This window comes from Epinephelus moara, chromosome 20 (assembly GCF_006386435.1).
Source record: "Epinephelus moara isolate mb chromosome 20, YSFRI_EMoa_1.0, whole genome shotgun sequence".
NCBI lineage: Eukaryota > Metazoa > Chordata > Actinopteri > Perciformes > Serranidae > Epinephelus > Epinephelus moara.
The window spans coordinates 26,060,426-26,076,902 of NC_065525.1; the positions used below are offsets into that span (position 1 = coordinate 26,060,426).

The window sequence follows — 16,477 nt, forward strand, 5'->3', positions numbered from 1 at the left end:
ACCACAGAGGACATCACAGAAAACCACAATTAGTAGGACAAAGTCATCCCTCTGCCTTGCTCTGCCTTTCCCTCCCAGGGACATGTCTTTTCACTGTGTTTTTTGCTTCTGCTGCAGCCTGCTCTTCTTGAAATAAAATGATCAAAAGGAGAGTGCTTTGAATTATAGCAGATTGTTGGCTGTTTGCTACAGTGTTGCTTCCATTGAAGCCGCCTTTTGTACTGTTTCAAATGCACCAGCCATTCACAGTGAGGGGAATTTTGTGCTTAGAGTGTATTCTTGTCCCTGTGCTTGTCACCAGGCACATCATTAGCATTCCTCAGCCAGCCTGCACCTTTGCTGTTTGCTCCTGCGTGTGTGTGTGTGTGTGTGGTGTGTGTGTGTTAAGGAGAGAGAGAGAGAGAGAGTTCCTGTTCTTCCCAGTACTCCTCTCCCTCACACAGGAGCTGGAAGGAACAAAACACTAAAGAATAAACTGCTGAAATCTATCTTTAATGATTGCTAATTAGTCCAAGGCAGAGAGGCCTTTAATGATATGTGCGAGTACAAAAGTTTGCACCATAAATCATAGCATTATTAAAGAGTGCTGCTTGTCACTGGCAGTTATAGCCTGTTTCCATAATGGCTTCCATTATAAAGCAACTTGGCAGCTGTCAGCTGTTTTCTTGTAATTAAACAGCCAATGAGCAGCTAATTAAGACATATGTGTATGGAGCAGTAGAGTGGGGCATGTTAATGATGTGCTGGAATCAATTCATTAAGTCAAAGGATGAGGAATCCAGTCGGTGTGCATTCGCAATCCTTTAGCACTGCACATGCCGGTGCTGCGTTAATCAACACTAATAACCCCAGTGAAGAAAAATACCGTCCACTGTTATCATTCCTACCCAAACACACCACCCTCATGCTGTACACACTGCTGAAATACATCGCTGTGTGAATGCCAGATATTACAGTGTAACAGCCAGGAAAATACCATCGCAGCAGTGTTATTATCTAATCTATTTTGGCAGCAGTAAAATAAAAATATCACCACTAGGAATACAGTAAATCACTATCAATCAGTAATGAATTTTGTCAGCACTGAAACGCCATGAAGACATAAATTGATCCTTCAGTCCCAGAACATTTTTCCACTCACACAGTAACCCGAGGTGTTTCCGTGCCCCTTTCCTGTGCAGGGCTTCTTCAGGAGGAGTCAGCAGAGCAATGCAGCCTACTCCTGCCCTCGTCAGAAGAACTGCCTGATCGACCGCACCAGCCGCAACCGCTGCCAGCACTGCCGGCTGCAGAAGTGCCTGGCAGTGGGCATGTCACGAGATGGTAAGTGCTTGATGGGAGAGGTGGGCGGATGCGGCAGGGTGGCATGGTGAGTAGGGAGAGGTGAAGAGCCCAGGTTCAAGCCCCTGTGTGGGCAAGAATCTGCTCTTCTGAAGTGCCTTTGAACCAGTGCTTCAGGGATGCTGCTCTGGACTCTGACCAGAGCTTACTGGTAGTGTATATTTAGGGCTCATTATTTATTACAAAAAACAGTCCATTGCTTTGAATTTAAATGAGCTGTATGGGACATTAAGAACATTAATATAGCAGCCAACAACTACTTACTATGTAAAGACATAGTGGATTAATGGCGTCCTGAGCAGAGAATAAAGTCATGCTACCTGTGTGTGTGTGTGTGTGTGTGTGTGTGTGTTGTAATCCAAACTTCTCTGTTAGTTGTTCTGATCTGGTGTCCTCATACAATCGTTTATATGATATGTAATAACTTTGCACCCAGCAAATTAGCACCCCCACTGATTAGGTCAGGTTTAGGAAAAGAATCATGGTTGATGTTGCCACGTTACGGCTTAGGAAGAGAAACATTATTAGGTGTCATCATGTTACATACTTAGCGTAAAGTCATGTTTGTTAGGTTTAGGGATGCAAAGTTACGTAGGTTAGGTTTAGGAAAAGAAACATTGTTTGGAGTCGTCATGTTACGTACTTAAGCTAAAGTTACATGCTTAACGCAACGTGGCAACATACCTTATAATGACTCAGTGTTTTGTTGGTTTCACCAGGACACAAACACATGTCTCTTGGGGGAAAGTCCTTTGTTTGTTTGACCAATCCACCACCCCAACCTACTTTCTTACACAGATTTGTGCTCTTTACATTACCTCCTTCTTTATACCCATCAGTGCATTTATCATGTGATCATAGCCTTAAGGATTAGTTATACAAATTGCTAGCTCATGATTACGATAATCATTATATGTATTCTGGTGCTCTAATTTCCATAGGTATTTGTGCAAACAGTGCATAAAAATAGAGTCATGTGGTAGATAATCTGGCTATATATGCATGTGAGAGTCTGTGAATACGTCCACTGGCTGGCTTATCGCCACCGCCCTACACTGCGCTCGTATGGTGGTTACCATTGATAATGGGATGGCATCGTCTGCGACGTGTGGTGGCCCTCCTCCGATATTTCCTCTGGTTAACAATGTTAGCTCTGTCAGCACTGTTGCCATTGTTAGCACTAATTATGGAGTTAACACTGTTAGCTTTTCCACCTCCATGGCGAGAACTGTGTGCAGACAATCCTGCCCCAGACTGAGTCAGAGATATGCTCTGAATATAGCATACAGCTTCTTTAAAAGACTGAGTGTAGACTGCATAAAAAAATCAATTATACAAAAATCCTTGCGCCCAGGTAGGAATCAGAGTATTTTTCAGTGGAGAAAAAAAAAAATCCACACCGTTGTTTAAGTTGAAGATGTTCATCATATTGATATGGTACTGTATACTGATATTTCAGTTTAAAGACAAAGAAAACACACACACTCACACAGATAATGACTGCCATTATTCTCAAAGAGACACAGCAGACATATCCCAAGAAAATGGTGACATGAACACATGCTAAGACGCCAGTCTGTGTTCATTGTCTGCCAGTAGCAGGTGAGTGCTTTGTCTGTGGGACTAATTTGTTGCTGTGATAGAAACTAGGTTTGATGAAATAGGAGGTTGTTAGAGGTTGTCATTAGTGCTGCTGCAGCTGAGATGCTGTAATGGGAGCACACAGGTGGGAATGTGCGCTGGAGGGCTCCTGCTGTGCCAGGCTGGTCCAGACTGGACTGGTCCAGACTGGGATGAGCTGAGCAGATTATGTCAGAACAAAGCAGATCTGTGATGGAGTTTTTTTGTTAAACACACACACAGGAATTCACACAGACAAGAGAAAACCTGAACATGAATGCACAGAGGCATACATATCTGTATGCACACTGCCTTACTTAAACTCAGACACACACATGCATACATATTCATGAAAGTGAATGAACACAGAAGTACATTAGCACTTATGAGTGCCTTTGCATAGCCAGACGCACGCACACATATATATACACACACACTTAGGACGGACGAAGGTGACTCTTGCCTTCACTCAACACACCAGAGCCCATCTGCCCGCACTCTCCTCCTCGCCGCTCCACTCGCTTTCCACTGTGCGTAGACAAACACACACACACAGACACACATATACACACACTGTGACCGCCTGACATACTGCCAGGCCCCCAGAACTCTGGCCAAGGAGTCTCATTCTCAGCAACACTGTTTAGTCTGGAAACCTTGAAACAGGAGGCAGCAACTTAGCCTGTCTCATGTTTGAGTGGCTGGTAAGCTGTTAGTCACTTCCCACTTCTGCCTGTGTACTTATGAGGCTGTTCATTTTTGTAATAATCTCTGTCATAACTGATCCCTCCTGAAATATGGAGATTTGCTTTTTTTTTCATCAGTGTTATCTGTTAAGAGTATAGCACTTGTAATGTAATGTACTGTACATCAGTACATGGGAGTGTGATGCTAATAGCCGGCGTCTTTTGGTTTAATAGTAACGCACAACTTTAACATAGATTAGTGCTGTATTACTGTGTCAGGGGAGGGCACTGATTCAAAAATGATCTTTGAATGTGGTGCACAATTTATAGCAAGTAGGGAATTAATGTGCCCCAAAAATCCCCAATTCAATCCTTTCCTCTCGTCTAAACAAGTCTCAGACGGCAAGATTTAGTTATTTCGTTAAAGGAATCAGAATTTAGCCAGCAGTAAGAGAGATAATACAGTTTGTTCTCAGACCACTTCCACTGTTTCAGGCATTTCCTAGACATGACTGTCAGTATCTAGCAAACTGTTGAAATAAGCCTTTTATGTTGGTAATCCACCCCACTGGTAAGATTATTGTACTTATTGGAGAGTAAAATGTTAAGACTCAACAATAAAATGAACAAAAATGCTCAGTAAAATGGCAATAGCATTTTAAAGGATGTATAATTTGAGCACAGGTTGATTGTTTGTGGTGTTTCACTTGATTCTCACATGTTTTTGTCCTGTTATTCACAGCGGTGAAGTTCGGCCGCATGTCCAAGAAGCAGCGAGACAGCCTGTACGCTGAGGTCCAGAAGCACCGGCTGCAGCAGCAGCAGCGTGACCACCAACAACAGCCTGGAGAGGCGGAGCCGCTCACACCTAGCTATGGCCTCTCAGCCAATGGCCTCACAGAGCTCCATGACGACCTCAGCGGCTACATGGATGGTCACACCCCTGATGGCAGCAAACCAGACTCGGCGGTCAGCAGCTTCTACCTGGACATCCAGCCATCTCCTGACCAGTCAGGCCTGGACATCAACGGCATCAAGCCGGAGCCCATCTGCGACTTTGCCCCCGGCTCTGGCTTCTTCCCTTACTGCTCCTTCACCAACGGAGAAACCTCCCCCACCGTGTCCATGGCTGAACTAGGTAAGGAGCAGGAGAGAGACAGGGGGAGACGAGAGGAGAGACAGCAAAATGGAGGAGGGGGGAGAACAACTCAACCGTGGGGCAAACGACACAAAGGTTGCTTAAAATAGCAGGAGGTTGGAGACTCATCTCCAACACTCATTAAAAGAGCCTCTTTTTTGTAATTAGTTTCCATTAATTAGGGCCAATCAGGATCCAGCAGGGCAGGCGTCTGGGGAAATCATTTTTTTAGGCTCCCCTGTGCCTAGGAACTCCTTTTAACAGATGTGTTTTCAAAACCATTTAAATTCTTATACTCAATATTTCTCTCAGAGAAAATGTGACCTTTGTTTCAGTGAGTAACGTGGCGCCCCTCCTCCTCTCCATGCATTTGTGTCATAACTAGATTGGCTTTGCCTCAACCTTAAGTTATGAGCTTCCTGCAGGCAGTAAAAGGAAATGTCAACAAGCCTTTTCCCAGTCAAAAAAGCCCACGCGTATCCGCCTCTCCTCCTTTTTGAAAGCTCGGTAAATAAATCTTCTTTTCCTGTGGCATATTTCATCAGCGGGGTCTTCACTTTCACATAGCTCTGTGAGTAACATTCAGATCTCAGCTGTGATCTTCTGGGTTTGTGACGATGCTACGATGGTTTGTGTTGCAGAGCACCTGGCCCAGAACATCTCCAAGTCACACATGGAGACATGTCAGTATCTGAGGGAGGAGCTGCAGCAGATGACCTGGCAGGCCTTCCTGCAGGAGGAGGTGGAGAGCTACCAGAGCAAGGTACCTCGACCACAGCCGGGCCTGTGCTGGCCTCCGCAGCACTTACAGTAATCAAATCCATTGTTTTAAAGCAGATAACCCATTCTCTGTCCTATCTGTTCTTAGCCCCGGGAAGTCATGTGGCAGCTGTGTGCTATCAAAATAACAGAGGCCATTCAGTATGTGGTGGAGTTCGCCAAGCGCATCGACGGCTTCATGGAGCTGTGTCAGAACGATCAGATAGTGCTGCTGAAAGCAGGTATGACAGCCTGTCAACATGGCCTGCTGCCGTCAAACTCACCCACCACCACCACCACCACAACCACCACCACCCCCCTCTGGCATTGTCACAAGGGCGTAGCTGACCTGACTGCACAAAGCCCTCTTCTTCACACGCACAGACAGTGTCACAGAGAGGAGACCCCACCCTGCCTGTTTCCTCTCTCTGTCTCTGTCGCTCTCTGTTTTCTACTGTTCATTACATACATAGCAGCGATGGACACAGCGTTAGATAAGCAACGTGTTCCCGAGCTCAGATAATACCTATCGTGACGGCTGCCATTCCCCTCTCTTTCCTCAGACACCGATGATGTCTGCTTATTCAGACTGCTCTCATGAAGACATACTTGCAGAATATTAAACGCAGCGATGGCTCTCTGCACACTGTCACCTATATTTACGCATAAATACAGATGCTCAAACGCGCAGATACAAACATACCGCACATGCGGCAAACAAACACCTCCCCTGGGTCTTTCCCTGAGTATTATTTACATTAGCACAGCCAATATGAATAATGAAATAAAGACTGAGATCCCTTGTCAGACATGACATTTTAAAACAGTAGCATCTCCCTTAGAGGCAGTAATGGCTTCTGTTACATTTTCTTGATCCTCTTATCCACTCCCACAGAGTGGTACAAAATTGCAGGATAGAATAAATTCCCTACCTATCTTGCTAAATAAAGGTTGAATGAATAAGCAATGTCACTACTGAATGAAGCGCAATTTTTATCTGGCATGTCATTATAGAAGAATAGCCTCCTGTCTATGATATTATCATCTGCAGAGGTGTTTTTTTTCCCCCTCTCTCCCTCTGACGGCAGGCTTCTTTATTTCAAAGTGGTTGTGTTACTCATATTGTAGAAGAATAGCACAAAGCACAATCATGTGTTTTGCATCCCTTACTGATGTGTAACTGTTAGGAAGAAAAAAAAAGAAAAGAAACAACACTCAGATTCAGCATCTTGTTCCTGTCTGTCTCCACAGGCTCTTTGGAAGTTGTGTTTGTCAGAATGTGCCGTGCCTTTGACTCGCAAAACAACACAGTCTATTTTGATGGAAAGTATGCCGGACCTGATGTGTTCAAGTCATTAGGTAAGTGGAGTGTGTGTGTGTGTGTGTGTGTGTGTGTGTGTGTTGTGAGTAGGTGTGTGCATGTTTGAATGAGTTTGCACGCGTGTATTTGTATGCCGCTGTGTTTGTGTGTGTTTCTTACAGTGTCTCACTCCTTCCCTTGGTGTAATAGCCAAAATTAGAGTCTGCTGTTCTGTTCTACACAACGCTGAAGGGCTGGAAGCAAACACTGAGCACTCATCCCTGCCTCACCTGGCATTGCTGTCTCTGCAATGGTTATTTATGGTAGAACAGAGATGTTAGTGAGGCTCTGCTGCATATGGCTCCTGTAACTGTGGAATAAATAAAGCCAGACGGAGTGTCTTTAGGGAGAGCGCTATCAAAACCATCATTGATAGTCTGATATAAAACATCTCAGGCGAAAGCAAATAGCATTCGTGTTTGACTGCCATGACATTAGTAAGACTCTCCACCGTGGATTTTCCTCGCATTTCCAACTGCCTTTTGACGGAAAAAATGTAAATGCGTCCCATGGTGGCGGTAAAAAAAAAAATGCTGAATTCTATTTCTTGGTGTGTAAGTTTGCCATCCCTTGTAACTCCCTGTTTGTGTGTGTGTATGCGAGTGAGCATGTGTATCTGTCCCAGCTTCGAGAGTCCCAGTGTCCTGTGTGTTCTGTGCAGAGGGGTCCGCGGCGGGGGAGGCAGAGTGATGGGCTTCCCGAGCCGCGGTGGCATCCGCCTGTCTCTCTCTATCCCTGATAATTGATTTAACTAAAAGCCTCAATAGTGACCTCATTTTGGCTTGCATAACACCACCCAACTGCCAAAAGTGACTCGTCTGGGAGGCAAAACTCAGTAAAAGCATTGCCTGTTCTGCTTAAGACGCTCCCATGTGCTGTCAGCATGCCGCTCTTTTTCATTCCTTCCCCTTCCTCTCCCCTCCCTGTGTGCCTCTCTCCCAATAAAGATCAAGAGTGAATGTTGTTCTTTGGTCTTCCTCATCCTAAGCCCTCTCTCTCTGTGTCCTTTGCTGTGGCAGGCTGTGACGACTTGATCAGCTCCGTCTTCGAGTTTGGGAAAAACTTGTGTTCTATGCACCTGTCTGAGGATGAGATCGCCCTGTTCTCCGCCTTTGTGTTGATGTCTGCTGGTAGGTGTCACTCACAGTGCAAAGAGAAAAAAAAAAAAGGGGGGGGAGACGCACATTCACCACGACAGGAAACGCGGTTGCCCTCCTGTTTTTCTCTGTCAATTAGTATCTTTTATTAGTGGCACTGCATCATTTCCTTGTCACACGAGCCAGAGTGTAAGAAGCCTGTGTGGTTTTTCCCGTGACAAAAACTTGTCATCATTTACCTTCCAGACCGGTCTTGGCTCCAGGAGAAAGTGAAGGTGGAGAAACTCCAGCAGAAGATCCAACTGGCCCTCCAGCACGTCCTGCAGAAGAACCACAGAGAGGATGGTATTCTTACAAAGGTACAGTGCGATGCCGAACACACTCCATCCATTATCCCTGAAAGTGGCTGTCTTGCTAAGCATGCTCTACCCTTGTAGCGCTGTAATCTCCCACTGTTTAGGATCTTTATCCACAGGCCATCAACCATTTTTTAGTGCATTAGATTAAACTAACACAGATTTCAGGGGAAGCATTCATAATGTTACATGAAATGCCTTTTTATCAGCAGAGAAGTGGCAATTTATCAATTGTACCAGCTCCATAATATGAAGTGTCAAGTTTTCCTCGTGCCTGAGCGCTTGTCTCAATATTTACAAGTCTGTTTGCCCCTGTGTGAGAGGGAATACACTGTAGGGAGGAATGTTTTTCGCTACCATTGCTCCATGTCCTTGCCTCCCTGTGAATCTAAACAGCCTGTCTCCTCTCTCTCCACAGTTGATATGCAAAGTGTCGACACTGCGAGCGCTGTGCAGTAGGCATACAGAGAAGCTTACAGCTTTCAAAGCAATATACCCAGACATTGTGCGTGCCCACTTCCCCCCCTTATACAAGGAGCTGTTCGGATCAGACTTTGAGCAGTCCATGCCCGTTGACGGGTAGCAGCCCTGCCAGGTGCCAGTGTGCCCACCGTAGGGGAATGTGGAGGAGGAATCTGAGACACTTTATTGGTGCCCTGCACAAACCAGAGCGGACAGATGGCACGCTGTTCAACTTCTTCTTTTACATCGGAGGGGAGGGCTTAGGGAGTTGATTCTCAAGGTTTACTTTATTGAATTTTAGTTCTCTTTTGGAAGACTTGTGGGACCCGACACCCATGGGACACGAAGAGGAGATAGGGACAAATAATTTCTGTCTGGTTGAACTTGGCCCTCTTTTGCGCATTTCTAACATAGAAATTAATTTCATCCCTTAATGTTCACCAGTATTTATTGCATCATTGCATTATAATGATTCATCTGTGTATCTGACTTGTAATTGTACAAACAATTACTGAGTCAATTACAGATTAAAATAGCTGAAATCTGCATTGGTATTATTATTTTTTTTCAAATTACATTCCCAAAACAGTATTGTCACATTAAAAACTTTGAACACTTTTACCCCTGATATCCCCAAACAGCTGACAAATGCGCACACTTTGGTCAAGTTCAGCCCCTTTTTTCTCTTGTGTTCAGTCGTATCTTTTTGGACGCAGTTCTTGGAATGAAAACTCACAGCGACTTTGAGGGAGGGTCTGTCGGCATGGTGATGCAAATCGGCACCTCTCTGTGGACAATCGTTTAAAAAAAAAAAAAAAGAAACATAGAATTCTGGTAATTCTAATGACAAACGCAATGATTTTAGCTGTCAAAGACTCCATCCACCATTGTTGCATAGTGAAATCATGTAAGGCCATCTGCTATTAATCCTTCTCTGGACAGGTGCCCTGGAGAAGCACGGGGCACCAACACAATGAAAAGGGTCCATTCCACCTGTTTTATAATGTACTACAGGGTATATGGTCATAAGTACTTACTATACAGAAAAAAAGTAATGTTTATAGAATCTATTTTAAATAACATGTATGATATTAGTAGTTAGACCATTCTTAATTGTTGAATTGATAAGGCACTTTTATTTACACCTTTCTTTAATTTAAGACTTGTATATTTACCTAGTGATGTGTTGCATGTGCACAAGAAATACAAGTTGAACCATGGTCACAGAGGCTAGTCCTGGGAGCTGCGGATGATACTGGTCTGGAAGTGCAAGGGCTGTCTGTTAGGATTTGCTGGTGAGGCTGCTGGTTGGAGAACAAAGAGGCGTGCATGAGAAGGCAGGTTAGAGGAGCTCCGTCACCTGTTACCTCAACAACCGCCTGCGCGACACCTGTCAAAATGTAGCTTTGATGCTCCTTTTAGCGAGAACGCACACAGCCGACAAACCTTGTAGTGACGTTGCAGTCTCGTGGCTTTCTTGATCTTTTGTTGTGTAAAAATACAAGGAAACTGACGTATTGCACGGTGAGACATTTGCGACACATTGGCTTTTATATTTTTTTATATGACTCACTACATATTTGGTACTAATTTTACTCTGAAAAACCTTTCGTGTTATGTTAAGAAAGCCACAGTGAAACATAAAAATCAAACGTTTCCCCAGCCAGGCCTCACAAATCAACGTTGAATAGCCGTATGGCCGGGCTGTGAAGATCCACACACACGTAGACTGTAATCCAATTGTTCCATCTAGTGGAAGGTAAAGAAACAACAAGCAAGCTAACAGCCTAATGACAAAGACACAAGGTCTAACCTTGAAGCACACTCGCGAGCCTCTGTCAAAGTGTTTCTTTTGAGTGACTTTATCTTGCCTTCTCACCACAGCCTCAGCCTCAGCAACGCCACAACAGGACACAGAAGGAACAGTGAAGGGAAAGTGAATATTCAAAGCCTTGTCTGGTATTAAAGCTTCTATTTTTGTAACATGTTTTGGTTAATAAACTCATGAAAGAGAACGAGGGAGAGAAAAAGATGTCAGGTAGCACTTAACTATATTCCTGCAATAATTAGACTAGCTGTTGTTTGTATGATTAGGGGAGAAACATAAAAATGGTAGGACAAGTGCTATTTTCAGAATGCTTTGTTGTTGTGCTTCTGTTTTGTTGAGTGTGTCTTTCTTGTCAGTGTGGTAGTAAAGTGGTAGAAAAAAAAACAAAAAAACCCTGGATGTGCCAAACAGTAGTCGTTGCTTCCGCTTTTTCCAGTCTACTCGTCTATAACGTAGAATGGATTCCTAAGACATTCCAGCAATCTCAGTAGCGGCTTCTAGAAATATCTTTAAACAAAAAAAAGAGCAAAAAGAAGAAAAAAAAAAAGACGAAAAAATGATATCCCTTTAGAAACCCAACAAAGCATGTTGATACATCTGTCACCAACCGTAACATAGAATCCAGTTGTATGTCTTTTGTTTTCTGTTTGCACACTATCATTCCTCTGCCGTGCAATTTGTACGAGGCGTTAATGCCTCGTGCTGTCACCCCTCAGGGAAGAGTTTCTTTTGCGCTTTCTGTTTGAGAGGACATTTGTTTGTACTCATTAGGTTTAGTTTGTGTTTTTTTCTTTTTGTCAGGGATGTTCCATGAGACGTGGTTGAGATTAACATTTGAATATTCATCAGAATTTTACATTATGGATGTCCTTAACGGGGCCCCCAAGCCACTCAAAGATCACTGCGCCCCTACGGTCAAGAGAATTTCATTTGTTTAAAAGAAAAAACAAAGCCCATCACTTTTACAAACCACAGTTTTATCAGCACACAGCATATTCCTGTCACACACACACAAAAAAAATCTGTTTTGGTTTTAAAACGGTGTCATCAGGGTCTTTAAAAATGATAACCCTCTTTGTTAGAAAAACCAAATATTCTTATGCAATACTAAATCTGTTGTGTTTGGGTTGTAGTAGATATGCTGTACCTAAGTAATAATCTCTGTTTTGATCCAATGCTATTTTGGATATGCACAAGCCCTCTACGACTAGTAAACCTCAGTCTCCCAGCAAAAGAAAAACCCAGTCTGGAACACTGCTAGACAATCCAGGTTGAGAGGGCCCAGCGGCCCCCCGGCGAGAGCAGCGAAAAGAGGATGAGGTGTGAACGCTCAGGGAGGTAACAGGTAGACCGAAGAAGCAGCTCGCTTTCCTCTGGACAGTTGCATTTGATTATGTGAATTTATGAGGTCTTTAAAAAAGGAAAAAAAAAATCTCTTCAAAGCACTCGATTGATACGAAGAGGTGGCGTAGCACACTGAACACGCAGTGCAGCACTTACTGTTCAGAAAATAATTAAGAAAAGATGGAGGTTTGGCTGATATCCTGTTATTTATTTGCAAAAAAAAAAGGTTTGTTTCTTGAAAATGATTCAATTTTTTGAAGCTGTTGTAATATCGCTTGTCACATCAAACAATTCAGTATTTTCTCAGATATGATCAGTTTGAGGTCTACCACCAAAACGGTTCTGCTCTCATGAAGTGAAAATATGTTTTTTATTTGCATTCAAGTCGAAATGGTTGAGTGGCATGTAATGTGTTCAATATAAAACAAGCAATATGCCTTGTGTTACAATTACGGGTCTCTACAGTGCAGTCATCCTTTTTTTGAATTGACTTTACTCACTCAGCTGATGACGTTTACTCTCAGTCTAGAACAAAAAGCCCCATCATTCTTGTTTTCATCCTATGTACTGGTGTGGCTGCGATACTGGCAGGATAGCAGAAACTGGTCATCAAAACACACTTGTGTCTAACTATAAACTGCGCCTTCACACAGGCCTGTAAAGTGATGTCCTTCTGTATATTCTCACTTGAGATAATCCCGGTTTAAGTAAGGGATTGATGCTAAGTGTGCTATTCAATCAGTGTATAGTATACAGTAAAATGTGCTGGTCCTTCTGTCTCTGCTCTGTTGTCTGTTTGTACAAAGCAATAGTGTGTGTGTGCGTGTGCGTGTGTGTATGTGTTTGTTCTCACAGTGTGTGAATAAAATAAACCCCAGACAAGGCTTTAATAATTACAGAGGAACAGGGTTATGTGGACGAGGATTTTTATTTTGGACTTTTGAAAAAAAGTATAAAAAAAAAGGTTTTTGGAAATGCTGAGCTTGATCCATCCATAATAGGTGTAGGTTTTTAAAAAGCATGACATAATGCCTTCGACAATTCATCGGTCTGCAGAGAGCTGTGAGGCGACATTGACCGGCTTCACAGCGAGAACACGCTTTGCTATCAGTTGGGACGGCGCGGCCACGGGCCTGAGCTGAGATGAACTGAAATGAATTCAGGAGCGCAAATTGTGAAAATGAGTCTTCTCGGGGGCCATAAATTGTGAAGATCAGTGTTATGTCACGCTTTCAAAAAAAAGTTGTGCTGGAGTGTCGGTGTGTTACCCAGAATTATGAGTCAGTCGTCACATTTTTAAACAGAACTCATTTTCCAAAGCACAGCTGATAAGGATTTATGATTAAAAATACGTTTAAGAATATAGTTTAAAAAGAAGAAAAAACGAAAAGCAACTTTTAGCCATAATCGAATGTCAAGCAATAATATATGTCTGTGTATTATTTCTGATTCTTTTGTGCATAATAGTCTTTGAACATCTGCATGTAAATACACCTCTTATTTATCACTTTTTTTTTTTTTTTTTGGTTTATTTTGTGTTGATTTTTCGTGGATGTTTTTATGTTTCATCTGTATATTTGACCAGTTCTGTTCCCAGGTGGAGAACTAAGAACTTGACATGGCCTGTATGCTGTATATCTTATTTTTCTCACTCTCTCTCTCTCCCTCATTCTCGGCTGTTTATTCACCATATTTAATGTTATTATTGATCACGTGTATAAAGGTAGCTTTGTTATTTCTGTCTGTATAGGTAAGAGGAAAATACTGCTACTAAGGCCTACCCAGTGAAACTATTTATCTGTTTATCAATGACACCATATTGTACGATAACTCTGTTTCAAGTTTGCTTCCCTCCTTTAGGATTAGTTTGATAGAGATAGGGTGTGCTGACATTTATTTTGTGTTGCCCTGATGTGTGGTGCTAGGTAAGTTAATTTTGTGAACAAAGTATTGATTCCTAAGCCTGGCCGCCCTATTAGTCCATTCATTTCATTGCATATTAATGTATTATTGATATTAGGACTCAATAAATGATAATGATAATGAAAATTATAGTGGATAAAATTACCCAGCCAGCACCTGTATCAGTGTGCTCGTCTTGGGATAAGGCACTTATTTCCTTCTGACTTATAGCAAAGCTAGTATCTGCTAATTAACAAGCTATTTAAGGTTGCTTTTCTGGTTTGTGGAAAAATGATAATATTCAAACTGAAACAGCAGTATTGTGTTTTTTTTTTCCTTTGTCTGATTGTAAAAAAACCACTCACTGAGGCTATAGTTTGTCAGGTTTTAAGATACTAAATATTTACCTCTCTTGTGTCTGCATAGTTCTTCACCTGATGCAGGGAAGTGGTGCTTGGATTTTATTAAACAGAGCCTCTGTATGCTTTTGTTATCCCCCATTTTAGACTATCCCGACACTGGTGTCTGCAGACCAGTGCCGTAAACCTCTTGCACCACATGAAGTGTTACAAATTTACATGAAAGAATTGCCATTCGAGGACAAAGTCGACCTTTTTCTCTCCACTCTGTAGCAAATATCAGTGAGAATATGCTTGCAATAATACACAACGTATCACACTGAGTGCCTCTCGGTGTAACAAGATGCATACATGGTTTCGATTGTCTTTCTTTTTGTGTTTTTTTTCCACACGTGTACTGAAGTGACAATGTATTTTGTACATGAGGAGGAATTCTCAGCTCTCACATGCTTCAAATGTTTTTTCAGATTCTTTCTTTATGTGATGTTAATCATTTTTCACGTGGGTTGATGCGCTTTGTTAAAGGGTTTCAATGTATAGATGGTCCGTTTAGAGTGTACCTGTCACCCCTCACCTTTGGTTTTTTTTGAGAAACGTTAACTGGGAAGTTTGTCTCATGTTGATCTTGAATGGTCAAATAAATGCTCGCAGACAATACTGCAGAAAAGTTCACCTTTTTTTTTCTATCAGGCAAAAAACAAACAGGCGACCCACATTTCTTCACTTTCTGTTTGTTTTATATCAACTTTTTTTTTTATTTTCATTGAGATTTACTAATGCATTGTATATCGAGTAGTTGTTTGTAAAAGAGGCATACAACACATCTGGATTTCTTTAATGTTCTGTGTTCAATGTGCGCTCAGTCGGCTGGGGGTAACTTAACATGACGGGTGGGTGGAGCAGGGGCGGATTCTTTTTTTTTCCATGCAAAAAGCAGTGCAAATTATGGGAAAGCCGAAACTAGTGTGTGGTTGTCACAAATTTCTAAGTCACACGTTTGCTACTGATGTTAAAATGGGGACAGATGATCATGTACCTTTTTATCCAGCTCTTTTGAACTCTCTTTAGCAGGTAGTCTATTCACAAACGTAGTTTTGCTCCTTCTTGTCTGATTCTTAAATATGAAAATAAGTATTTTGATTCATTTTGTAAATACAGCTGTAAAGAAAAATAAGAAATTTAATGTTGTCTTTTAAATACTTTTCATTCTAATATGAATGTTGTTATATTGTACTTAGAAACTGTACCTTTAATATTACCTTTATTAAAAGTGCATTGGACACATCGATTTTAGATGTGCTTTATGTGCTGTTATCCCATAATAAAATTTACCGCTTGTAATGGGCTTTTATTTCCTGACTGTTTATCCGTCTCTGTTGTCTGCTCTCTCTTTAGTTCACTCACTCAATAATTCCATTGGGCCTTACAGTCCAAATTAGTGTTTCAATATTTAATCAGAGGTGGTAGCCTCACTTCGATGGAAACTATTGTCCAAATTCTATGAACAAAAAATAGAATAAAATTCATTTCATTATTACATCTAAACCTGTGCAACTGGTGATGAAAATCTGAAGGTATGACAATATTTTAACCACACATTAAAAATGATTATTACAAAAGACATTTTTATCTAAGACATACTTTAACACTGTAAATACATCACTAACCATATAAACAAACGTAGTGGTAATGACATATCAATTTTAAATCCAGGCATTAATGCTCTTGTTACACAATTCATCAATTGAATGTGCTGATTGATGAAACAATGAGCAACTCTGTCCAATCAGAGAATTAAAAAAGGAATCTGTGCAGCTTCTAAGTGTAAAATCTGCAGGTGACTGGAACTGGAGAGACTCTCTGAAGGATCACTTTCAGCACTGTTCTCAATTCATGACACGGATTTGGCAAATACTTTGTGACAGGTCGTAGGTCTGTAGTTTCCTCTGGGTGAAAATGGCTATTAATTTAACAAATTGCCCAATTTCCCTGCGAGGAATAGGCCTATTAATGTTTCATCTCAATTTTTGGGGGCCAATTTGACAAAGGGTTATGATAAAGTTGTGGAAAAATAAGTCAAAATTCAAATTATTCCACACGTACATCTTAAAATATTTGCAAAGATGTCAGATTATATTTGTTAGCCATGTGTAAAAGAAAAAGCATCTTTCCAATTTTGATAAGCAAGACCAATAAGGTATATGCGTCCAGATACTTGTAATGCT

General features: G+C 41.8%; 1 protein-coding gene across 2 annotated transcripts in view; it reads left to right on the plus strand.

Annotated features, from left to right (window-relative positions):
* Nucleotides 1-15,596, plus strand: part of roraa (RAR-related orphan receptor A, paralog a) — a 214,790-nt gene extending 199,194 nt beyond the window's left edge. For both annotated transcript variants that reach the window (XM_050073187.1, XM_050073188.1), the window contains 8 exons: nucleotides 1,182-1,323; nucleotides 4,390-4,785; nucleotides 5,427-5,548; nucleotides 5,654-5,786; nucleotides 6,796-6,903; nucleotides 7,924-8,034; nucleotides 8,248-8,360; nucleotides 8,776-15,596. In XM_050073187.1, the coding sequence (XP_049929144.1) occupies nucleotides 1,182-1,323; nucleotides 4,390-4,785; nucleotides 5,427-5,548; nucleotides 5,654-5,786; nucleotides 6,796-6,903; nucleotides 7,924-8,034; nucleotides 8,248-8,360; nucleotides 8,776-8,940 (1,290 nt within the window). In that variant the 3' untranslated portion in view covers nucleotides 8,941-15,596. The remainder of the gene's footprint in view (nucleotides 1-1,181; nucleotides 1,324-4,389; nucleotides 4,786-5,426; nucleotides 5,549-5,653; nucleotides 5,787-6,795; nucleotides 6,904-7,923; nucleotides 8,035-8,247; nucleotides 8,361-8,775) is intronic.
* The last annotated feature ends 881 nt before the right edge of the window (nucleotides 15,597-16,477 follow it).